Below are 25,302 nucleotides of genomic sequence, written 5' to 3' on the forward strand. Positions count from 1 at the left end.
TGTCTCAGACTTTGCAATTTATTTTTGCAGGGTTGAAAATTAAAGACTGCTTTGCCTGTTCCAGACCTTTCCTTGTGACAGCAGTAGTTTTAACACAAAATACAGAAGAAAGTTGTTAATCTTGCTACCAGTCCCTGGTTAGGCCCTTCAGCTTCCTTTGCTTATGATCTCTGTTTCTTTGCATTGTGTATGTTTAAGTCACCGTTCTTTCAGTACTTGGAATTTTTCCTGAGTAGAAAGAAATTCTGCATATATTTAAATTCTTAAAGAAACCAGAATCTGCTAGGACCACTGATGGGTATAATGGCCTAAATGCAGATAGTATAAACTTGGCTGCCTAGATTCCTCCAGCATCAGGATGTAGACTTGGCTCCTAAACTTGCAGTGGGATCACTCATAGGTTTTATAGCCAGAACTCAAATGTTGAGATATATTTACAGTACTATTAAGAAATTTTCTTTTTCTCTGTTATTACTCAGGGGAGTTTGGACTACGCCGAACATCGTTTTTCTTCATGAAGCCCTCGTTTTGGTCAAAGCGCAGAAAAAATTACAAGGAATTGTATGAGAGCAGCATCAATGGCAGTTTAAGTTTCAGTGAGATGGTTGAACCTGTTCCTTCTGAATTTCAGGGAAAAGAAGCCATCAGGTATGACTCATCCCATTCTCCAAGTTCAGGTGAGCAGATCACCTGCATTCCAGATATTTAAAGTGTGATTTGAAAATTGCTCTTGTTTTTCTAGTGTGTTGATTCAAATAGCATATGGTATGCATTGCAGATAGTTCTCCACACACAAAGCACAGCTATTTTCCATTTTCAATGAAGCCCCATCACCAACTACGTGGATGTCCTCCAAGGGTAAATCACTCGGCTTAAAGAAAGGATTTGTTTGTGTATTGTATTCCTTCAATTGGAGTCCTCTCAAAAACAGTCCGTTTTCCGTTCCTTCGGTTTCACTGAGGCCACAAGAGGCGTAAGTGTTTGCAGATGTTGGAACGCCTGCTCTTCTGGGAGTTATTTTCCGTTAGCACACATCTGATTCTTGCTGGAGAGAAAGTTAAATTCTAAGTTTATGTGAAGGCTAAGTTCTTCATAAACTGCAGAACTTTTTGGTTGTTTTACCCCAGATGTCATATGTAAGAGGGTAAAAGAAAACTGAAAAACTGATCTACTTGCTTTCATCTTTCACACTTTGTTTCATGTTGTCAGTTATCTTTCATCTAGACTGTCATGTATTTCCAGTGCTTCTCAGAGTTTGTTTTCAGAATCATTCCCTTAGTCCTTGTTTTCATTATTTTGTGACCTGAAAGAAACTCATCTTCAGTCCTCTTTGTTGGTTCTACTAGGCTCAAATAAATACTTGAGCTTAGTGACAGACTTAGTCTTATGTTGTCTCTGTTACTCATGTCTCTTAGAGTGTCCAGCACAGGTTGAAGGGTCTGCTTTTTCTCCTGATGCTTTGACATTCATGCGAGAACATTGTAACCTTTTCTGCCTTGCTCATCTGCCATGGACTCTTTCCACAGCATCCCAATACTAGCTTGCCCTCATTTTCCCCCCACTCTTTTGCTATCTTTGTACATACAGGTTTCATTGTCTTTCCTTCCCCATTCTCCTTCCCATCCTTTATACTTGTAACTCACTCTCTGACTTCATTGGCAAGCCTGCCAGGCTTTCAAATGCATCTCCAAAACCCATCTTTCACATTGTTCCTTTAGATAAACTGGTTGTTTTGTTTTGTTTTGTTTTTCCACACTTCAGAGAACAGTGGGATTGGAAGGAAGGTTTTTACCTTTCTTGGAGAGAAAGATACGTGTATTCCTTTGCTTGATTTTTGTCGAGAGCTGCCAGCAGTTACACCTTTGGAGTCTATTGTACTAACACCTCTTTTCCATATTCTGTCTGTTAAATGTTCTGTCAGGTTGTGAAATCGTTGAGGAAGAGTTATGCCCTCTTTTCTAGTTTGGGAGCTCTTTAGTGCATTGTTCTACTCTCTGAAAGAAATACAGATTTGAAATTACTCTGTCATCATAGATATTAACCTAGTAATATGTTGAGAAAAAACTTTCTGATACCAATGTGGGAGGTGCAGTAAGTCCTACAAGATGTCCTGTCTCTTGATTTGCCTCTATGGCTCTTTAATGTATGTTGTGCAACTTTAGCATGATCTTGTTTTTCGTGACTGTCTTAGAATGTTAATCGATCAAAATGACATATAAAGATCTTAAAGTAGTTTATAAAATGACGTGTCTTCTTTCAGAATCAGCTGTGTTCAGAAAACATTCAGGAAAAAGGGGGAAACTGTGGAGGCTCTCAGAAGTAAGAACATTTTAGTTTTTAAGCTGCTTATGAGATACAGAGGAGCAATAACTGAATTACGAGTGGTCTTTTGTGTTTCAGTTTGGCTTTTTGGTTTCTTTTGGCTGGGTGGGGCTTGAAGCATGAATGCCAGATGGGCTATTGTTTGTCTTCTCTTACCACTTTGACAGTAATCTATCTAAAATTTTATCACAAAAAGAGGAGCTCTTCTATCGCTATGAGAAAATCTGGTGACATCTTGCTCTTACCCCTTCTCTATCCCTGTTGTAAAGCAATGCGATCTTCCCTGCCCCATTTCCCTGTTTCCTTTCATGTCATTTCCCATGTGGCATGAAACCTTGTACTGCTTTTAAAATGAAGTCTCATCATAGTACTAGCAGTGAGTGTCCCCAGCTTTGTTGGCTGCAGCTCTTGCAGTGTTGCTGTACCGAAGTGTGGAGGTAAGGTGTTTCTTTGAGCAGAGTGTAAATGCATACCCAATATGTCAGTATTTGAATTTACTTCTGTGATACAAGCCTGTTATGGGGTAATACAGATACATCACTAATGTTTCCTCTTTCCATTGCTTTTACCTTGCTGGGCTAGATTTATCCTTTGACATCTATGAAGGCCATATTACAGCTCTGCTTGGCCACAGTGGGACAGGAAAAACAACGCTGATGAACATCATTTGTGGGCTTTGTCCACCAACGGATGGTGAGGTTTCCTCATGTTAGGAAATTCTGGCTGTATTTTACTGTTTCCTTTCAACCTTTCTTGTGAAAATGGAAGACATTAACTTTTGTGTTTTTTCTAAATCACACTAACTTTTTCTTTGGCTTCTGTCTAGAACTGTTCACTTTAGATTAATGTCCATTTTTAACTGACCGTGTTAGCCTACTTTCTGTCTCAGTGTGAAAAAAAATTTAGTTGGTTACCTTTGGCTTTTTTTAGGGTTTGTCTCTGTCTATGGACACAAAGTCTCTGAAATTGATGAAATGCTTGAAATACGAAAAATAGCGGGTGTGTGCCCTCAGTTAGATATACACTTTGATATATTAACTGTGGAAGAGAATCTATCCATATTTGCTGCAATTAAAGGAATACCTCAGAATGATTTGATACAAGAGGTAAGTCAGCTAGACGTAAGTATCATTGTTGCATATTCATTTTTAATTTAACAGGGCAGAACGGCCCTATGCTGCAAAGATACTTCCTTAAGACAAGTGTTCAAAGGAATGTCAGCTTATGGTACATCTGGTAAGGAGACAGAATGTAGATGGGTATTTTTACAAAGACGAATAGTTACTCCTTCGTAGGAAATTAAAATACTGGTGAAACATTTAAATTCTAGCATTTGTGTACAAACATAGACATCTAACTTTTACAGTCTTGCTGTAGTTTAAGTCCCTGATCTTGACTTACAGGTTTCTTAGCAAAGTGCACAGTTCAAATACCAAATATTCTATGAATTAGAAACAGTTAATCTGAATTCTGAGAACTGTAATCCTGTAAAAAAAAAAAATCTAGTGCATTGCTTTTATTAACAATAACTCTGCTTCTTATTTTTCAAAGGTGCAGAAAGTGTTGTTAGATTTGGATATGCAGCCTATCAGAGACAATCAAGCTAAAAAATTAAGTGGAGGGCAGAAAAGGAAGCTATCTGTAGGAATTGCTATTCTTGGGAATCCAAAGGTAAGTGTGACAGTTAAATTCTTGACTTTGTTTCTAATACACCTAAATGTTTTTTGTTAAAATCAAGGTTTCTCTCCCTCTCCCTCTCCCTCTCCCTCACACACTTGTTACTGTGAGCAGCTGTTGATTTTGTTCCCTCTTCTCATCTGTGGTTTAGACTGTTAAAATGGCTTAAACATCTCATCCTTTATGATTCAGGATGTTAAGAGTTTAGGTGATGGCAATAGCTATGGATTTGATCACTTCATGTGCTAAGTAGCATGAAAAGTTTTAAATTGTGTCTGAGCATGAAAAGTTTCAAATTGTGTCTGGCAGATAATGCTTAGCTTGCAACAGAGAAACCCGCTGTCAGAGTTTCCTTGCAAAGTCATGCAAGCAAGCACATGGAGTGACAAATGTAGCTGTGTGTTTGTGACTTATAAGAATTGAGAGTGCTTTTACATATATATATTTAAAAATAAGTGTGGCAGTTCGCTGTGATTTTAAAAACATGTGCATTAATAATCCCTTAATAGATAGCTAAATATAATTGTATTAGAAAAGGAATAAATGCATTAACTTACTGTGATTTTTCTATTTGTCACAACAGGTGATTTATGTGTTCAAAAAGTAGCGAAGGTAGCTGCTTTACATGCTTCAGAATTTTTCCAGATGTTTTAAACAACTAAATAGCAGCCTTCAAACAAAGAACGGCCTATATCTGTTGTTTAAGTAGTATTTCTTGAGATGTGAACGTGGATTTGAAAATGTTTCTCATTTTGCCTCTAGGTTTTATTGCTGGATGAACCAACTGCAGGTATGGATCCATGTTCGCGACATGTTGTCTGGAATCTCCTGAAAGCCAGAAAAGCGAATCACGTGACAGTTTTCAGTACTCATTTCATGGACGAGGCAGATATTCTTGCTGGTGAGTTCTGCTGTGATGCTGGGTGATGCAGTCCAGAAAGGCAGAGGCTGTCTGTAAGCAACAGTTACATTACAGTGCCTAAGGCAATGCTCCTTCAACCGCTGGAGAACAGGATTATTTGAAATACTTGGGGGGGGGAGGTGGGGTTGGGGTTGGAGCTGATTGACAGCACTCTGATTCGAACGGCCTTTTGATTTTGTTTCTAGATCGTAAAGCTGTGATTTCTCAAGGGATGTTAAAATGCCTTGGATCTTCTCTCTTTCTCAAAAGCAAATGGGGAATTGGCTACCGTTTGAGGTACTCTTTTTATGTGATATCCACTACATGCTGTCACTTGCTATTTTTTTTTCCTGTTTAAATCAATGAGATGGCACCCCACTCCACTTTACTGCAAAAAAAAAAAAAAAAAAAAAAAAAAAGAAAAGAAAACTGCAAAAAAGATCCTTTTCTCTTCCTCATACTAAATGTCTGATGTTCTACTGGCTAATGTTTCTGGTGTAGATACAAGGAGAAAAGCAAATTTTTAAAAAACCATTTGTTTTTGTGTATTTTATTAGTATGCACATAGATGCATATTGCAACACTGAAGCAACAACATCACTAATAAGACAACATATACCTGCAGCCAGCCTGTTACAAGAGAACGATCAGCAGCTGGTCTATACCTTGCCACTCAAAGACATGGACAAGTTTGCAGGTATTCATGCTTTTTTTTGAGTTGCAGGGTTGAAAGAATGTAGAAGAGAAATCTGCCAAGCATGGCTGCAGCTTGTATTACTTTGAGAGGTGTTATATTGTCATTTCTGTATGTACACATTTCTATACGTACTTGTTTTTTTGGCTATGATTTTGTTGAATATGTGTCAGTGAGGTCTTTGCTTTCATTCTCACCGACTCAGTTTTCTCAGGTGAAAGAGGACCTCCTCTCCTCCTCCAAGGCGATTGTGATATATTAAGTGATGAGGGTACCCAATAGCAAATTTTGGGGAAATGTCTTTTAGCAGGAACATAGAGACCTTTTGGCCAAGAATGTAGTTGTCTTGTAAAAGCATCATCATCTTACTGCAGAACATTTTAATGAACAAGATTGGCCTCCAGCAGGAAGGCCAGAAAGGCACAAGTGCTACATTAATCCCTCTTGTTGTGAGCTGGAAAGAACGTTGTGTTATTACGTTAAAATTCACTGGTGAAAGAGGGAGAGTGGAACAAATGTGCTGATTTCACTAGATGGCAGCAATTATCTGATCAGTCATACATAGGGCTCCTTGTTCATCTCTCAGGAGAGAGTGGAAGAAACAGTATGTCCTTTTCACAATATGAAAAGCTAGGAGACAGAACCAATACAGATGTGAATGTGGCTCATATTTCATAAGTATCTTTCTCTCATTGCATTTAACTAGTTAATAATTCATTAGCTTTATCTTTTGCAGTCTCTGAGTGTACTTTTGAAAAACAGGCATCTTTATGCAAGATAGTCTGGGGGAATTGATTCTATCTTGAAGAAGAGTAGAGGTTAGGAATGTATCTCTGCCATTTAATTACAGAGATCTGGTAAGCTTCACTGGGTGTCCTAGTTACTCTTCCCACTGTTACGTATTTGCATTTCTTTCAGCTTAACCTTGACTCTGAAGCTTCTGGTTTTGTGAAGTGCTTCATTTTATAGGATTGGCAAGAGCATGAAAATGTTTTTTGTCCTGAGGTGCTAATGAATGCTCTCACTCTGAATGAAATTTTGGTCTTCAGATTACGCATGTCACCCAGAATATCCTATCCAGTTAAGGTAGATTTATAGGTATGGGTAACTTTTAATGTGAAATTATTCAGTGGTTTTATTTGTAAAATCACTTCATGCTTGGGCACAGATCTGTGTAGCCTGAGTTCTTCTCCAGTCCCTGTGCTGGTGTTTCCATGAGTGATGTGTTTGGAGACAGCTGATAGTCAGCTCTAATCACAGGTAGACTTTAGGCTGGTAATCTGTTTTTTGTAATCACTACAGGTTCAGGAAAACAGTTTTCCTTACCTGAACAGACATTTCAAAAAGTTTTGCACTTAAAGGAGCTTACTACTGCCTTGGTTCTCAAGCAAGCCATGGCTTGCTTCTTCATAATCAAGTAATTATATTTACATAGCATTTGCTTTTTAGAGTGTCATGCTGAAGGCTTTAGGGATGCAGAGAGTCCAGCTTAAATGAAAATGTCTTGGAAAGATGATGTCCTATTTCAGAGCAACCAGTATATTTCATTTCTTCTTCTTAGGCTTATTTTCTGATCTTGACACTCATTCACACTTGGGTGTTATTACTTATGGTGTTTCCATGACAACATTGGAGGATGTATATCTGAAGCTAGAAGTTGAAGCAGAGATTGATCAAGCAGGTGAGCTAGACTGCTAATATCTTCCTTTTATGTTTTCTGTTGTATTCAGTTTAGTCTTAATAATTAGTGCACAATTGTCTATGACTTGGCACAACTTGAAATAGTTTCACTATAGCAATAAAATAACAGATCCACCTGTAAGCACTCCACCAGGCAGTACGGAATGCATCAGATCACATGTTATTCCAGACTTCTGAAATATTCAGAATCAGAGTGGTTTGGGAGAGAACAGATTCTAGTGGGATCGGGAATGAAAAAGTCCTTTACTGGCCTTCTATATAGTGTTTAATTTTTCATCTAGTGTACTTACATCAAACTTTTCTGCATTACAGTGTCACCATTTATGGCCATATGATTCATCTTCTTTTTGGAAGTTTGTACTTTCTACAATTGTAGATGCCCAAAATATAATTAATTTCCAATTTGACATTAATATTTATAACCTGCACTTAGGGCTGAGATCTCCCCCTCCATTGAATTTATTTTCAATTCCAGTTTAAAAGTCAGAGAAAAAATGGATGGCCACCAAACCTTTCCAAATCTACGATTCCAAACTGTGCAGTCAATAGTGCTGTCAGAGTAGTTAAAATTTTGTTTCCTCTTTTCTTTTTCAGATTATAGTGTGTTTAATTCCCAGCAAGTACAGGAAGAAATGGATACAAAATCAGTTGATGATATGGAGCAGAGCCTCCTGGTGTTCTCTGAGACAACATCACCTGCTATGAGCAATACAGCTCTTTGGAAGAAGCAGGTTTCTACTATTGCAAAAGTTCACTTCCTTAGTCTAAGGCGAGAAAATAAATCTGTGAGAGTTATGTAAGTATTAGGGCTTTCTTCTTTGCATACAAAATTCTCAAAACCTGTTTGAATGACAACAGAGGAACTGGAGGATGTGATTTAATATATTTTAGTAGTTATATTTAAACAATAACAAACGTGAGACTATCTGTTACTGTTATATACATGCTTTTTGGGGTGAAGGACATGTTTCAACTGACACGTACATAAATTGGGTCTACTTTCACTGAATTTTAGTAAAAATGAAACTTTTATTTCTTTCAGGTTATTGCTTTTTCTGATTTTTTTTTTAGTTCAGATTTTTTTGTTTCTTATACACCACTACTTCAAAAATTCTGTAGCTCCTATCAAACTTTCCCCAGATTTGTACTTGCTGAAGCCCGGAGAGGAGTATCACAAGTACAGAACTCGTCTTCTTCTGCAGAACTCCACAGGTAGGACAGCAAATGCTAGCTCCATGAGGATAGCTCCTAGTTACACTTATTTCTTAAAATGTAGCATTTTACCATTGTGGAGAAAGAAAGGTCACAGGCTGTGGAGAAGGATAGTGTATACAACTTGGTGTTTATGTTGTGAGCAAATGCTCCTTGAAATTATTCCAAATAATTTATCATGAAGAGTTTTAAACCTGGTAGAGAATAGGTGTCTATCAATACAGAGATCTTCCTTCTCGCACGTGTAGTATTCCTATGCTCTCTATTCTTGGAGAAAGAGCAATGGCTGTTGTAAAAGAATTGGGCAGATACTACACCAGAGACATTCAGATATGTCAGTGTTGAAGTCTGAGTGCAGGACACTTTGGAAAATTCCCATTTTGTTTAATTCAGAGTGTTTAAAGTTGTGTAGGTGCAATATGTGCAACCAGAGAACCCTCTACTTGATCAGTCCCAAATTTAAACTTACTACAACATTAGTCCTCCTGATACCTTATCAAAATGACAGTGATTTCCTGTCTTGTTAGTTAATTCCCTGGACCATTGAAACTTTTAGTATTCTGGTAATGTTTCTTGGTACCTCCACTTCCTGACTGTTGCATTTGGTCTGTACAACTTAATTGGATAATGCAGCTAAAATTTTTCCTTCTAGTAAGGCTGTTGAGTGGGAAGCTGAAATCAAAACATTTGTGTTGTTCAAAATAGCAGAGGATATTTGTGGTAGGCATGTGTAAGGAAACAATGATCTTTCATCATAGGGTTATATCAGTGAGAAAAGTTTGCTGCTCTTGACTGGAAAATTGATTGATAATTTTGTGTAAAATATTCCAAGCGAATGATGGCTAGTAATGTAATTTTCCTTGTCCTATGCTAGAATCAGATATCGATGACATTGTCAACTCTCTTGGGAGCCTGAACATACTATCGGAGATAGTCAATGACACTAATTACGTTTCAGCTGCACCACACAGCGCAGCTTTAAATGTTTTTGAATCAGGAAAGGTGAGTAAGATGTACCTGCACTGCCGTATCCCAAAGACGGGTAGTTCGTTGGTGACTATTCTGTTGTATTATTTCCTGACAAATGCATTCAGGATAAGCTTGATAAGGTTGACTCTGGTCGTTCAGTTGAGGTGATAGAATTAGATTTCATCTTTGCTATTCATATGAATACTTGGGGATGGCTTCAGGTATCAAAATTGTGGGTTATTTTTAATAAGAAGTTCAAATTTTAAAATGTCTCAAATTTTGAATAATATAAAGAAGGAAATATGGCTAATACCAGAGGGTTGAGAGTCATGTGTTAACAGAATGGAATATTATCAAGATAAATGTTCTTCATAATGATAATTATGGTGGTTTAACAAAACTTCCACCTCCTTTTTTCCCCATAAAGATACAGAAAGCCAAGAGAAATATTTTCCTTCACAAGAGACCTGGCATACGTAGTTTATTTTTTTTCTTCTTGTGCAGTTTAATTTATACAATTTGACAGAAGTATAATTCCATAATGCTCTCATGGAAGGAAAAATGAGTATCTTGGGTTGTAAGTATTCACTTCAGTATGGTCATTGATGGAGCGTCAAATGGATTTGGATACATGGATTGTATTTAATCCTTAACAAAGAAGATGCTTTGCAGTATGCCAGTTCTCTTGTTTCCTTTTTTCTCCTTCGTTGCAACTATTAGTATTAGTGTGACAGTGCAGTCTTTCACAAATGTAGTTTTTTGCCTGTTTTTTAAATGCATTAGTGAAAACTTAAGATGCACAAGGCTCTGTGTTCATGTTTCTCAGAACTGTAATTGGTAGAGCATCATTTGACATAGTGCTACAGTTTATAAAATGTTTCAGGAATTCATTCCAGTTGATTTGTTCTGTATGAGCATGGCTATTTTACTGAATTAGATTATGTGTTATTAACCAGCCTGAGCAGTATAGAGCTCCCTACAAAGCATACTTAATTATGCATTTTTTTTAAGATTTTTTTTTAATGTTCAGGTTTAATTTTGGCCCTAGTAGAGACCTGTTCAGCTCTATTCTTCATGCACAATAATTAATATAGCAAATATGTCTTTTTCCAGTACTACCTTTTCACAGTCGTGTTTAACAGTACCATGGTGCATTCCCTGCCAGTTTTGATCAATATTGTTAGCAATCTACTTCTTCACAATTTGAATGTGACTGAGAGTATTCAAATCTGGAGCAACCCCTTCATTCAGGTAAGCAGCACCCATGTCTGCATCAGACACTGTTAAAAGAGCTCATGGCATGATTGCACTTAAGCATGCAGTAGGCAACACATCGTTGTTAAAGACCTTCACAGAGCTTTCCCATGGGCAGGAAATACTGTTGGGAAAACATAAAGTAAATCCTTCTGTGCACTGCAGGGAATAACCTTCAGCAGGGGAACTCTAGAAAGGCCAGAGGCAATCAGGAGAGTAAGAAAACCACTGCATTAGATAAATACTCTAGTAATGTATTAGATACTGCAGAATATGCTGCATTAGATAAATATTCTAGTAGTATATTATACATAGCAATTTATTAATACTCCAGAAACTTCTGTAAGCTTTTTCCCCTCCTCGCTACTGCTTATATGAGTTTAAGATGTACAAAGCATATGTTTTGAAGCTTAAGTCCTATTTCAATCACTAATGCATTCCTTGTCACACGCATCTAGATTTCATAGTATTACTCTATGAAAAAATGACGAAATGGAGTTTATTGCATCAACACTTGAATGGAATATGCCATGACTAAATGATTTGTTGTATTTTCTATTTTTGTAATCTGTACTAAGAAAGAATTGTTAAAAGCAACTTGTATAAGGGGTGAAAGTTTGTGTCTGATATAAATATATCTTCCAGACATATAGGAATTTTTAAAAGCATGTTAAAAGTATAACAGAGTGTGTGTGGTGTGAGTGTGTGTTGTTATTCCTCAAAGAAACCTGTTTTATTTTTCAGGATGCTCCTGACACAGTTTTCAAGCTAGAGCTCTATTTTCAATCTGTTTTACTAGGAATCATTGTTACTGGAATGCCACCATATTTTGCCATGGAGAATGCAGAAAACCATAAGGTAAACTTTCAGTTAAAATAGACAGTTTGAGACACATTTGAAAAGTGCCCATCTAGCCATATAGAGAATTTTTTGTGGGGGGAGGGGGGATGGTCATGCAACAGCTACCTGCCAGTAATTGCAGCAGTGCAATGTTGATTCATAGAGTGCCCAAGAATTTAACCTAGATTTCAGGTTTTTAAGAAGCATTTTAAATGCAGTCTTTTGCCTTGAGATGAACAAGGCAGGCACAACTATGCAGACATGAGCATGGTACTTGCCACGTTGTGTAGATTAGATGCGAGAAAAGCCCTTTTGCCTCCTGTGGAAATGCATTATGCTGCTTTGGCAGCTAAAATCTTTGGATCAGGAATATCTAGGTAAATTGCTTGGACCTCACTTCAATTTAAAAGCATTATATTAGAGTGAAGAATGAGGTCCAGCTCACTTACCGGTGAGAATTAACGTTGTGGATATTCTTTTCCTTTTGCAGATCAAAGCATACACACAACTTAAGATAGCAGGTCTTTATCCCTCCGCTTACTGGACAGGACAAGCAGTTGTTGACTTCCCGCTGTTCTTCTGCATTCTTGTCCTGATGATAGGCAGCCTGTTTGCATTTCACTATGGTGTTTATTTCTATGTTGGCAAGTTCCTTGCTGTGGTAAGTGTAGTGGGGGGTCATAGGATGTACGGAAACATAAGGACCTTGTTAATGTTCTTTTCCACAAGTGTTTATTCCTACTAGAACTGGTGATTCGGCAGAATTTTTCCAACCGACATCCACAGAAAATGCCTGATAAAATCTGGATGTTGGTGAAGATGATCTGATTTTGACACAGTTGTGAGAGAAGATGCTCAGGGTTGCATTGCACTCCTTACTTGGTTTCATGACAGCTTCTTGGCAGGCTGCTTAGGTCTGAGGACGTGTGTCTAGGGCTTTTAGCTCAGAGACACCAGTCAGATTGCACCAAAAGCAAAATATTCTTTCCTGACGTAGAATTTTGGAGTTTCATTAAGAACTAGAATAAAACTGAAGTTCAAAATATCAGGCTTTTCCAGTAAAATACTCTTACCATTCTGTGCCTTGTTTACTAGATCTGTTTTGTTTTTTTTTTTTAACCACTCAGTAGTTGTGCTTGTTAATGAGCTGCATGCCACTGAAAAAGTTACAATGTCTATGTTCAAAGAGGGCTTTTCTGAGATCTCAGCTGTAATTGAAAAGAATCAGATTTTCCTAGCTTCTTTCCCAGAATCTGTTCCTTTGTATTAATCACGTTTTGGTATTCGATCATAGAGCTGCAGAGCTGTTTTTCTACCAGTGCATCTACCATTGTTTTAATTTCTGCAAAAATGAAAAAATTACAAATGGAATTCCTAATATTTACCAAAAATCTCAGTGCCAGCATTTATGAGAGCCTGTATTTTGAAGATAGGAAATAGCTTAAAGAAAACTCAAAGCTTCCATTCTGTGTGAATGGAGTTACTACCTATCCATGCACTCTTTTATTTGAATCTTTAGTAATATGTGCTGTATGTACCAGTGTAGAGAAATATTTCAAATTAAATGACAAAGATGTGTCCAGAATTCGAGTTCCACCTTAAAATAATCCCAGCTGATACTTAATACAAGAAAGTCAACTACAGGTCCTTGTTGTATATTTGCTGAGAAACCTTTCTCTTTTTTTTTTTTAATCTTTGCAGATATTTTGTCTGATTGGCTATGTCCCATCAGTAGTGTTGTTCACTTATGTGGTCTCCTTCACATTTAAAAAAGTGCAAAATACAAAAGAGTTTTGGTCCTTTATATTTTCAGTGGTAAGTAACTTTATCCTCATTTTGTTTGACTATGAAGAAGACAGGTTAACTGCAAAGCCACAACAAACTTTCCAGTCATTATACTTGAATGTGTGTCCTTATTTGAAGTTTTTACCTATGTCTTTATTGCTGCCATATCCCAAGGTGATAAAAGCTTTAAAAATGTGCTTCTAATTAGATAACTTACACCTTAAGAATGTGAACTGAGCAAAAAAAAACTTTTTTCCCCCTTTCTCTGTTGTAGACAGCCTTGGTCTGTACTGTTGTCACTGAAGTGGCCTTCTTTATGGGGTATTATCTTGTAACCAGTATCCTGCATTATGTCTTCTCTGTCTTCACTCCTATATATCCCCTTATTGGCTGTCTGATTTGCTTTATAAAGGTAAGAGAATGCAGAAAATCCTCTATAGAACATGTGTTCATGGCTGGAATTGAGCAGGTGTCTTTAATGGCAATGTAAATAGAACAGTAGTTATTTGCATAGCTGTCTAATGTCATCAATAGCCACTGAATGAGTTAAGGGTATCAACTGCGGGGAAAAGTCAACTTCTTTCCTGTTAGTGCTCCAGTTTTAAAATGATACAAAAAAATTCTTCCATTAAATATTTAATAGAAGATGATTTGTTTCTCAGGCTGTGGAACTGACATATTTTGATGTGTTGAGTGCTGTGTAACCATCTCTGGCAAATGCAGTGGAAAAAAGCTAGTGTAACCATGATTTCTCTAGAGCTCAAAATATTTAAAAGATTGATTTGAGGTTTAAGCAAGATGTAGAATAGGCAGCCTCTGGCGGATATTTATTTACTTGAGCGTGTTTTTTGCCTTGTCAGGTCTCATGGAAAGACCAGCAAAAGAATGAAGGATTCTACAACCCATGGGACAGACTCTTAGTAGCAGTTATAGCTGTAAGCAAGACTGTTCACCATAAAGAAGCATTAACTCCTACTGGGAGGCCCCTTCTTTAAGATTAATAAAGATTTGATTTAGTGGTTAGCATCACTGTAGCCTCCTGCTTTGCAGCCTAGTACAGTATGAACAATACCAGTAAAAGCTACTGGCCTCTCCAGCTCAACATCTGCTTTGGCAGCATTATTAGTGGTACTGCTACTAATTTTCATTATTATGGGAGTTCATACTGATGAAGCAAAAAGTCCAGAGAAAGGGACTCCTTTCTCTTTCCCAAAGACTAAATAATTGCCATCAAATCTCAATAGACGTGTTTGCTCTGGTGGTAAGTCCTCAGTGTCATTTCACTAAGCAGCATCTACCAGCACTAGTGGGCTTTAAGGGGAGGCAACATAAATTTGGCAACAGTAAGCCAGGTGAAAGGAAAGGGGTCTGTGAAAGAAGTGAGAGTGAACTGGGCAGGACAAAAGAGAGGGTTCTTGTAGAGGCGGCTTGCAGTGCTTTGATTAACTGTATTTGCTTTTGTCTGTTTTAGCCCTATTTGCAGTGTATAATGTGGCTCTTTCTATTGCGATGCCTTGAGGTGAAGAATGGAGGTAAAACAATTAGAGAAGATCCATTCTTCAGGTTTGTTTCTACATTGAATAGATTTGTAAAAAGTAGTAGTTTGAAGAAGGTGTTTTTAACAATAATGCTGGCAGTTAAACTGGAATATATAATGCATAACTGTGGAGGATATTACAGAAAGTAAAACAAAAACATCCCTTTGTTACACCAGGATTATCCAGTTATAAAATGTTTTGACAAGGAAGCACTGATTTGATCCCTGCAGCTTCCATTTTCTGTTAACACTTAATGCTCTATTAATGAGTCATTGACAGAAATGTTTTCTGTTAGAAATAAAATGCTATTTTGTTCTAAAATACGTGCATGCAAAAGTCTTCAGACTTTTGACCTGTGTTTAGAAAACCGTTCAGAAGTTTTACAGAAGAGAACCATGACTACTTACTGTAAATACTGGTTTTCCCTTGGCACATCCACAGAGATAGCTATATCCCATCCCACGTGCCTAAAGAATTTGCTCTCCTAACTTCAGCTGCCTGAAACGTAATCATCAGAGAGCAAAGGTATGGTTTGTAGTTCAAGCTATCTCAGTGCAAAATGGGGAATTTCTTAAGGACATCATCTATACGTAAACAGAGTTAACTTGAGATTTTCCTCTCAAATTTCCCATTCTAATAATGTATAACTAGAAACAACTGGGGTAAAATCCCAGAAAGCATGTAACAGAAGGGAAGGTCAGTGCAGTTCGCCTGCCCGCTGGGATGGAGTTCGCTTGCTGCTAACAAAGCAGGTTTGTTTGTTGCTTTGCAGATGATTATGAACTTCCTTTCTCATTGCCTGACTAGCAACTTGATACTCTTAACAAAGAGCTCAACATAAAAATGACATAAATGCAATCATTCTTTCTCATTCCTTGCCTTTTGGGGCTTCTCAGATGTACTACATAAACATGTTACTTCTAGGTTTGACAAACACAACTTGCTTTGTCCATCAGTTAAGAGAGCAACTCTCCACTGATTTTTCTGAGTGCTTTGTTTTGAACTAGAGGTTTGATTTTATTTTCTTCCTCTTAGAAAATATTTTACAAAAGCCAAAACGTGGAAATGCCCAGATGTCCCACATGATGAGAATGAAGATGAAGATGTGAAGGCAGAGAAACTGCGGGTCAAAGAACTGTTAAGCAGCCAGAACTGCGAAGAGGTAATGCCATGCCTCGCCTCTGGCTTAGATTCCAGTGGGCGGTAAAAAGGGTGACCCCATTGTTACCAAACCCCAAAATCTAGTATTTTCTAGAGCCGTCCCTTCCTGCAGTCACCTCAGACCCCAGAAAGGGCACTTGGAGATTAATTTTTCTGACTTCAACCCCCCAGAGCAAGGGGAGCCGCGTTCTTCTACTTCCTGTTGCTGACCCAAAGTCCGGGCACCAGTCTCCCTTGGTTAGTTACTGACCTAAATATTATCTCTGTTTTCCCATAGATACCAGCAATTCTGATCAGCGGCTTGCATAAAGAATATGATGAAAGAAAGGAATTTCTTCTTGGGAGGAGAATAAAGAAAGTGGCCACAAAACATGTCTCTCTCTGTGTGAAAAAAGGTTTGAGTTAAATTGCTTGTTGTTGAACTGCCATGTTTACAAAAATGGCTCGTGTTTTTGAATTCACAGTTCCATTTATTGGACCTCACAGGGAATATTTTATATGTCATTCTTCTTTCAGGAGAAATACTGGGATTGTTAGGACCAAATGGAGCTGGGAAAAGCACATTAATTAATATGCTTATTGGAGACATTGAGCCGACTGGTGGGCAGGTATATTATATGCTGCAAACTAAATAGAAGATGAATCTAGATTTAATATTTTTTACTAGTACAAGGATTCCTAAATCCTTTTTTGCTAAAACTTTATAAAAACAGTTGTGAGATTTCTGTGAAAATATTGTTAAGGAAAGTCTATACGTTTTTTCCTGCAGGTTCTGATGGGAAATTATTCTTTTGGATTGAATAGTGAAGATGATTCAGTTAAATTTGTGGGGTACTGCCCTCAAACAAATCCTCTTTGGCCAGATATTACATTGGAGGAACACTTTGAAATTTATGGCTCTATCAAAGGAATGAGTCAGACTGATATAAAGGAAGTCTTAAAACGGTAAATAGTTTATTTAAAAAAAGGAAAATATACCTAAAACCTCAAATATTTTGATTATAATCTTGTGACTTTTTTCCTTTTTCTAGTGCAATATTTTTTCATTCCAATTTATAGTAGCATCATTTTAACAAATTCAGCAAATGTTAGCTTGTAGTTTAGTTGATAAAAAATCAACAACACAAAATTCCACTGGTATTTGTATGTTTGGTTATTTCCCTCGGGACGTATAGTAAGGGTGTTCAGCCATACAATTTGAACACGGAGTGAAGTTCTAATGATCATTGTTGCACACACTGCAAGGACTGGTAGTGCAGTGGTTAGAGCTGTTCTTTGGGTTGTCACCACAGACTCCTCTGGGACACTGAGCAGGTTGTTTTGTCTCACATGTGTGATGGATTTATGCCCATTTCTCGCAAGAGGGTAAAACATTGTCAGTTTGTAGGAAAGGTCATATCAGAAAGTCTGTTCTCTTCACTTACAAAATGCTGGAAGATGCTTGCTGTAGGAAAAGCAATAAAATCATAAATTCTGAAGCCATAAAATCATAAGTTCTTTAAATGAGAATGTTTACATATTGTATGGTGCAAGTAATGCTAAAGAGTCTTTAGTGAGATCACAGTCTTGGCGTATGCGGGCCGTTTACGTGTGGTCCTTCTTCTACAGCGTCGCAAGTGCCCTGGATTTAAAAGACCATCTGCAGAAACCAACAAAGAAACTAGGAGTAGGATTGAAACGCAAGGTATGGAAAAGCTTTTAAAGCTGTTGTATTCAGTATTTGCAAAAGGCTGTAGCATAATTATCCTTTACTTTTCCTTTTCCTTCAGTTGTGCTTTGCATTGAGTATGCTGGGTAACCCTCAGATTACGCTGTTAGACGAGCCATCTACTGGAATGGATCCAAAAGCCAAACAGCACATGTGGTGAGTGTTATCTGGTGCCACGTTTACAGCAGGCTTGTGTAGAAAGATACTTGTTTTTTTCCTGTTTATTTGTGCATCGTTCCTGTGAACACTGAGAAAAGGCAAATACAGGGAATCAACATTGTACCTTCATGCACATCGCACCTCATGTGTCCTTTCTCAGAACAGTTTGAAGATTGAAAGCTTAGAAGTCAAGAGAAAAATCTGGGAAGTAAAATAATACAGGAACAAGAATGAATTTTGAGTCACCTCTGTGAGAAATTCAGGTGTTAATTGTGGTTTTGAGAGTAATGCTACTCCTTGACGTAACGGGATTTGTTTAGCCATCACAGGTGTTTTTTTCTTACTAACCAAAGATTTACTGTAACATGTTAAATGTCTTGGTGGCTTCAACAAATCCCTTAAAAAGAGAGACATTAGTCTAACAAGGTGGCTGCCTTTATTCCACAAATCAAACACTGGGATGGTGTAGATGTGTCTTCACGCAACACATTTGATGAGAGAGAAAAAATTTAGTATATATGAAAAATATTCTTTGTATTGGGCAATTTTGCCTGTCCAGACCTCTGTAAAATACTGATGCTTCAGTATTATACTCTTCACTAGAGCAGTTGAAAAACTTCAGAAACCAGAAGGAAACTACGAGTGTTCAGCTTTTTACTAAGGAGGGAGGACTGCGGCTTTCTCTTTGTGATTCCCCGGATAGCGCCTTCCCACATTTTGTGTGCAGCTTCAGAGGTGTTTCGCTGTTGCTTCAGTTGTGTTCTCGGGTTTATTTGTTTGTTTCTTTTTTAGGCGGGCAATTCGAGCAGCATTTAAAAATAAAGAGAGAGCAGCTATTCTTACGACTCACTATATGGAAGAGGCTGATGCCGTGTGTGATCGAGTGGCCATTCTGGTGTCTGGGCACCTCAGGTATAGCAGGCTTGTGCAGTCCGCCCCTATGCACATGCTTTGTGCAAAAGAAAGTAAGACTTGTGTTGACTTGAATGTATTTCTTTGGAAAAATGAGTAGATAATTATCTTCATCTTGGACTTAGAGCAGCATAATTAAACTTGTAGAAGGTTCTGTTGAATATTAATCTGCTTTTTGAGTAAGGTGTAACATGCATGACGCTTTCTCTCTTTACCAATTGGTAGATGTATAGGTACCGTTCAACACCTGAAAAGCAAATATGGCAGAGGATATTTTTTGGAAATGAAATTAAAAGAAACAGCAGATGTACAACAGCTGGAGTATCTTCAGAGACAGATTTTGAACATTTTCCCAAATGCAAATCGTCAAGAAAGGTAAAGCTAACAAATATGCAGAAAACATTCATATTAATACAAGCTTCCTGTTTGTCAGTGACTTAGTTACTTCATAAGGGATGCCATGATATTAAAATTAACAAAAAAAATATTTGTACATTGCTAAAAAAGAGGAAGTGTTTTGCAAGTTAGTAAAACAGACTGCTAGTGCTGATGGCCAGAGCTGAGCAATATGTGCACAGATGTTTGGCACAGGGGAAGCAAAACTAGATTTGTGCATCACTGTTGCCTGCAGCTTCCTTCTTGGTAGGGGCCCCTCTTTTATCCAGAAAATGTGGGTAAATGAGTCACTAAATCACTGTCCCTTACTTACAGGTATTTGACAGTTTTCTGTGGCTACCTCAAAGTTTGAGGATTAGTTGGTTGTTTTTTTTCAGAGGCATTTTACTGACCCCCCTCAATAGCTTAGAATTTCTGTTGTATAAACTCTAGGGTTATTGTAGTCTAGTTTGGTTTCCATTATTGAGAATTTGAGAAAGGGGAGTTGTAGGAATTGCATAAGAAAGCAAATTTCCTCAAACGTGGAGGACTAGGAGGAGAGTTCATTTTTGGGGAAACAAATTCACATGGTAAAGCAGCTCCCTGTTCTGGACTCTAGGTTGCAGGGACCTCTGGGTGCAGTAGAAAGTCCAGAGAAACCTTGTGACACTTGGCTAAGTTCATCTTAAAGGCAAAACATCAAATATTTTTTAGGCATAGATTTTCTTTCATGAGTGGAATTTTTAGATAGAATATAAATGGCAGACTCTTACCTGAAGAGCGTAAAAATCCTAGAGTTGTCTCGGAAGTCTTAGCTGATGCACCTTGATCTGTTTGCTTTGAGACAAAGTAAAGAAACAACTGACCTCCTGTTTTTGGATCACTGCTATATTCTTTTACGATGATGGCTAGGTCAGAATGCTTGGAGTGGTCTTAAAAACTTGATTTAAGTAGTTCACTTGGGTTTTAATATTTTTTACTTCCAGTAATTTCACCTGAAATTAATTTTGATTTATTTATTTGTTTCAGTTTTGCTTCTGTGTTGGCATATAAAATTCCTAAAGAAGATGTACAATCACTTTCACATTCTTTTTCAAAGCTGGAAGAAGGTAATTAAGTGTTCTGCCACACATTGTGTAAAGAAATCATTGTGTCTTGTGACTGAAACTACTTCTGTGTACGGTTTAGCTTGTCACTTTCACATTTCTGTTCTAAGTTCATTTATTTTTTCTATTACTGTTGCTGTCCTTAACTCTGTTTCTTACGAAGTCAAAAGTAAGCATTTGTACTAGCTTAAAATATTTTAAATCAAGTTGTCTCAGATAATGCATATTCACTCTTGCGTATTCTCTTAACAGTAAAACATACTTTTAACGTTGAGGAGTACAGCTTTTCTCAGTCAACCCTGGAACAGGTACGTTAAAGCACATTACATTTCACGAAGGTAAGCCATGGCAGTTTAACATGTTATGGAGCAGTTTTTTAGATAACGTGTTCGAAAGTGGCTGGGGGTGGATTCACTTAGCCTCTGCCACGTGGAAGTTGGGCATCAGGGTAAGCATCTTTGTCAGTGGAGGAAGGAGCAAGAGAGGAAGCTCTGGAGTGAACCCTGTAAAGATGGCTTGAATCTGATGTCCAGCTTTCATTCAGCTGAAGTTGATTGTGCTGACTCCCCTTTTTATGTTTCTGGGGAGCTGAGGCCTCATTTTCCAAAGTGAATTTGGGCTGTCAGTTCCACTGATTGCATTACTACCACTTTTGCCTTTTTCTTTTGAAATAAGGCATATAAACTGCAATGACTATCATTACTGGAAATATCACTTACCTAAATGATAGGCTTTGCAATTTATTTCTGAGAAGAGAGTAAAGCTGAGGCTTATTACTGCTTATTCTGGATTAGTTAGTGCTGACAATAAAGATCCTTCAGTTTGTGTTTGATTCAACTTCCTTTTCAGTGTGTTCTTGAAGAAATTGGGGGGGGGGGGCGGGGGAGGGTAGAAGCAAGGGGAGAAATCACCAAAATACTAAAAACTGAAATATGTACTTGGATATGAAGCAATATATTCTATATTTACCAGACTTTTGCCATGAATTCTGCATCTTGTGACTCTGAAAGTTCTTACAAGGAACATGATATATTTATAACCCTTTTGTCAATTTTAGGTTTTTGTGGAACTTGCTAAAGAACAAGAGGAGGAAGATAGTAGCTTTGGCACATTGAACAGTACACTTTGGTGGGAAAGAACACAAGAAGATAGAGTTGTTTTCTGAACTCTCTAAGATTCAGTAGATGTGCTCCACAGTTCATGTTTTGTACAACTGTGATAATCCCTTGTACTGCATGTTGAGCACTGGGAGAGATGTCGGGGCATGAAAATCATCATAGTGAGGAAGGAAAAAGAAAACGGTACTTGGAAAAATGGAGCATGTTCCGCCTTGCTGATGGTATGAATAATGTTTGCTGAGTAATGTTCAAATGAATAATTCTATCGTTAACTTACCAGTTCAGGAATTCCTTCTCTGCTCACTGTTTTCTAGTTTACTGTGAGTCAGGAGTGAGAAGAAGCTGCCAAGACACAGTCCGTCGCCTCTTGGTCTTGGTCAGTCTGCTTCGCTCTTTCAGTAGCGCCCACCTCACGTTTGTCCCTCAGTTCGTACTCACCACTTGCTTTGGAGAGAGCTCGTTTAAACGCTGAAGTGATGCTGATCAGCTCTACAGGCTTAGGAGTTACTTGGTGTCAGGGCTATGTGTGAGGTTAAGCAGGCCTTGCAGAAAATAATTGATTTTGGCAAAAACAGTAGCCTGGCATAGATCCTGCTCCAGTGAGTCCAACTGTTGTTTCTCAGTGGCCACCTTTACCTTGTGCCGTCTGTGGGCATTGCTGTTGCACATAGAAGTGCCAGGAATAGGCCTGTAACGAAGGGCACAGCTTGCTTTCACCTCCACCTGCTTAGAAGAGGCCCTCCCATTTGAGGGGAAAAAGCACTCCAAAGTATTGTATTCACTGTGAATACGGTCCTGAATTACCCGATGAGCTTAGCTTAGTATGCAGCTGATAAATGTGGCCCTTGCCAACAATACATTCCTTTCTGTTGCAAATTGGCAAATCAGTCATGCTGCCATTCTAGGTGGCATTAATGTTTATAATGCATGTACTGTGGGGTTAAATGGAGTATACAGTAACGGATGCTTTTTTCCCCAATTTGGTAAAAGTACAAAGACATAATAACCATATAGTTACAATCTTTGCAGAAATGTCAGTGTTTCTAGTTTTTGTCAACGCAGTCTAATTCTTTAATTGGGTGTAATCACATTTATCCTGCCAGCTGTTTTCAGACACAATCCTTTTCAGATGTTCTCATTGTTCTTAACAACAAATTTGTAAGCACATGCAACAATGTTTTATAATCCATCTTTGTTGTGATAGCGGTAAGTGATGCAATCGTATGCTCAGCACATGGATGTTTGCTTCTTTCTGGCATGGTAGTTTCTCATTCAGCTTTGTAAACCCAAAAGTGTCAGACCCAAATGCACAACTTCATCAGTAGGAATGGTGCCTTTAGTTTACTGTAGGAGGACAAACAGGAGTGGAATATGTGACCCCTTATTCTGAGACCTGACATATGTGTGTGTTTAAAATGCGTTATTTTTGTTTTTCTACACAAAGCTGCCATTGCTCATTTAGTTTTATAAGGTGAAATTAAAGATTGTTAATAGTTCGTTGTGTTTGGCAATGAACAAATTTAGTGATACATTTATATCAAAACGTTGGCTTCATAAGTCATATCAATTCTGTATGCTCACACTAAAGTTAGAAAATACCCTTACTTTTTGTGTCATGGCTTATGGCAAAGTTTTGTTTCCCAACTATCTATAATTACCTGGCAATAATGTATGTAATATTTATGGTAATGATTTATTATAATGTTGAGAGCCCAAATCTGTTTTCATCAGTATCCCTAGAAATCTTGTTATTTAATTCAGTATGGGAAGATATGAACCCTGTATGTACAAATTTTCCCTCCTCCTTTGCACCCTTATGATTGCATATAACAGTGTAGATTTTGTATTGTAGTTAAACTTGAGCCCAGGAATTGCACAAACATCTGGATGTCCCCTGTGCCTGCTGACTGGCTTGCTTCCCAAGGGGAAGGTGCCCATTCCCGTACGAGAGCAGACAGTCAATCTGATAAGCCTTATGCAATGGTACTTGCATATGTCCCGTTCTGAGGCACTGCAGATGAAATAGTGGTAGTGAACTGATTTAAAGCACTAGCGTGCAAACTGCAGCTCTAGTGGCAATCTTTTGCAGGCTAAAGCCTCCCTGTTGGAAAGGAAAAATGACCCAAATTCAGCCCTTTCATTTATTCTATCCTCTGCTATGTCTCCTGTTTAGCACCTAGGAATCCACCAGCCAGTTGCTTCCATCTACATCCCTGCAAGTGGTCAATATTTCTGAATGTTTCTCGCTATTTGTAATATAGGTTAGACTGAGAATTTTCTCTCATGACACTTTTCCATGAGTATATGTACAAGATAAATGTTTTCTCCAAATCACGTTGCACTTCTTAATTTCATCTCTCTTTGTAAATTATATTAAAAATGCTTCAGCTGTGTCCTCTGTACATCTGTCTAGCCATGTACAACATACTCTTTTCACGTAAAGTTGCAAAAGCACAGTTCTGACTTGTTATCCTTGACATCTTTCCTCAATTTTATTCCCTCACTTACAGCCACAGTTAATAGGCTGTAACGCAATTCTTACTCTATACCATAGTATTTGTTGGATAATATCACCAAAGCTTTTCTAGTAAGTGTCTCATTTTCTAATACTTCTGATGGGCTGTATGAAAACTTTGTTAACATCTAAATTTGCTCAGCATGATATTTTTTTCTTGTTTATACTGGCATAACCCAGTTGATGGTGGCACTGCATTCATACAGCTACTTTTACAAAGAATTTGACTCACTAAACTAACTGCATATTTGGGTAGGATCTTCTGCTTTGTGTGGCAATACCATGTTTCAATGTGGTATAAAATACCACTCCAAAACTTTGCCAAAATTGTATTATACTGTAGCTGGGAGACTTTCAAAGTGTCACACGATGTCTGTAATTGCAAGAATAGGGAAAAATGGATGCAAAATCATATAGAATAGCCTGAAAACCAAGGAGAGCACTTCATTCCTGAAGCTCTGTTGTGGTTCAGCTGTTGTCAGTGAAGAACTGAATCCCAACCATACAATTGTGAGAGACAGTTTGTGATTTAGGATATAAAACAGAGCTGGAAGCCAAGGCAGTGCTGGGTTCAGGCTCACATTCTGCCTGTGATGTGCTCCTGGGACTTGAGGCAAATGATTTAATTTGGTGCACCGTTCCCAGGTATAATGATTCTGTACCTACCTTGCAAGGGTGTTGTGAGGAATAATTAGCTAGCATGTGCGACGCTTTGAAGATAGGTTTGCTTTGTAGGGTTAGTATATGTTTTAGGTGGGAGAATTTAATAATGGTGATCTTTTTCACATTAGCAAGAAAAGCCCTTATTTTAAAAATACGCCTGTATAGTGAGCATAGTGTGTTACACAGAGGACAGCCAGTATTTCTGGTAGTAAGAAACAGAAGGTATCAGGTTTGAATGAGTTATACTTCTAATGCTCATCCTGGCATTGCAGTCAGGTACTTTGAGTCATTCATAGTTTATTTTGTGGGCTTTTTTTTTTTTCCTTTTATCACTTTGCTGTATTTACGAAGTAGAGGGTTTCCCCCTCTCCCCCTTTTCCAGCAGAAAGTGCTACTGAAATTAAAGGAGGATCGGATTGTTAAATCTTGTTTATGCATGTGTTTTGCTGTGCTAGAAGTAGGGCTTCTGGTGTTCCTTGGAGAGCCCCAGGGGTGTAAAAGTAAGCGAGCTTTGCAAGTCTGGCTGGGCCGGGTGAGGAAGAGCTGTTCCCCTGTAGCCCCTGGGGCTTCGGCGGAGAGAGCACCAAGCCTGGGTTCCAGCTGGGACGCGGGGCTGGTGCCTCAGCCGTCGCCGTGAGCCCAGAGAGGGTGCAACAGCAACACGGAGGGAAGGGTTTTAGATTGCAATCTGG

At 38.1% G+C, this 25,302-nt stretch overlaps 1 protein-coding gene across 2 annotated transcripts in view; it reads left to right on the forward strand.

Moving 5' to 3' along the window:
* ABCA5 (ATP binding cassette subfamily A member 5) overlaps positions 1 to 23,825 on the forward strand; it is a 35,329-nt gene extending 11,504 nt beyond the window's left edge. For both annotated transcript variants that reach the window (XM_062591404.1, XM_062591405.1), the window contains exons 12-41: positions 480 to 648; positions 2,261 to 2,319; positions 2,905 to 3,015; positions 3,253 to 3,428; positions 3,874 to 3,993; positions 4,762 to 4,900; positions 5,107 to 5,197; positions 5,458 to 5,597; positions 7,156 to 7,275; positions 7,890 to 8,091; positions 8,338 to 8,507; positions 9,382 to 9,509; positions 10,590 to 10,727; positions 11,475 to 11,588; positions 12,061 to 12,231; positions 13,272 to 13,385; positions 13,630 to 13,767; positions 14,216 to 14,290; positions 14,827 to 14,918; positions 15,929 to 16,055; positions 16,332 to 16,449; positions 16,571 to 16,662; positions 16,824 to 16,999; positions 17,663 to 17,738; positions 17,824 to 17,918; positions 18,714 to 18,833; positions 19,059 to 19,208; positions 20,238 to 20,317; positions 20,567 to 20,622; positions 21,372 to 23,825. In XM_062591404.1, coding sequence (XP_062447388.1) covers positions 480 to 648; positions 2,261 to 2,319; positions 2,905 to 3,015; positions 3,253 to 3,428; positions 3,874 to 3,993; positions 4,762 to 4,900; positions 5,107 to 5,197; positions 5,458 to 5,597; positions 7,156 to 7,275; positions 7,890 to 8,091; positions 8,338 to 8,507; positions 9,382 to 9,509; positions 10,590 to 10,727; positions 11,475 to 11,588; positions 12,061 to 12,231; positions 13,272 to 13,385; positions 13,630 to 13,767; positions 14,216 to 14,290; positions 14,827 to 14,918; positions 15,929 to 16,055; positions 16,332 to 16,449; positions 16,571 to 16,662; positions 16,824 to 16,999; positions 17,663 to 17,738; positions 17,824 to 17,918; positions 18,714 to 18,833; positions 19,059 to 19,208; positions 20,238 to 20,317; positions 20,567 to 20,622; positions 21,372 to 21,479 — 3,665 coding nt within the window. In that variant the 3' untranslated portion in view covers positions 21,480 to 23,825. The remainder of the gene's footprint in view (positions 1 to 479; positions 649 to 2,260; positions 2,320 to 2,904; positions 3,016 to 3,252; positions 3,429 to 3,873; positions 3,994 to 4,761; positions 4,901 to 5,106; positions 5,198 to 5,457; positions 5,598 to 7,155; positions 7,276 to 7,889; positions 8,092 to 8,337; positions 8,508 to 9,381; positions 9,510 to 10,589; positions 10,728 to 11,474; positions 11,589 to 12,060; positions 12,232 to 13,271; positions 13,386 to 13,629; positions 13,768 to 14,215; positions 14,291 to 14,826; positions 14,919 to 15,928; positions 16,056 to 16,331; positions 16,450 to 16,570; positions 16,663 to 16,823; positions 17,000 to 17,662; positions 17,739 to 17,823; positions 17,919 to 18,713; positions 18,834 to 19,058; positions 19,209 to 20,237; positions 20,318 to 20,566; positions 20,623 to 21,371) is intronic.
* The last annotated feature ends 1,477 nt before the right edge of the window (positions 23,826 to 25,302 follow it).

The sequence above is a fragment of the Rhea pennata genome, chromosome 19 (assembly GCF_028389875.1).
Source record: "Rhea pennata isolate bPtePen1 chromosome 19, bPtePen1.pri, whole genome shotgun sequence".
NCBI lineage: Eukaryota > Metazoa > Chordata > Aves > Rheiformes > Rheidae > Rhea > Rhea pennata.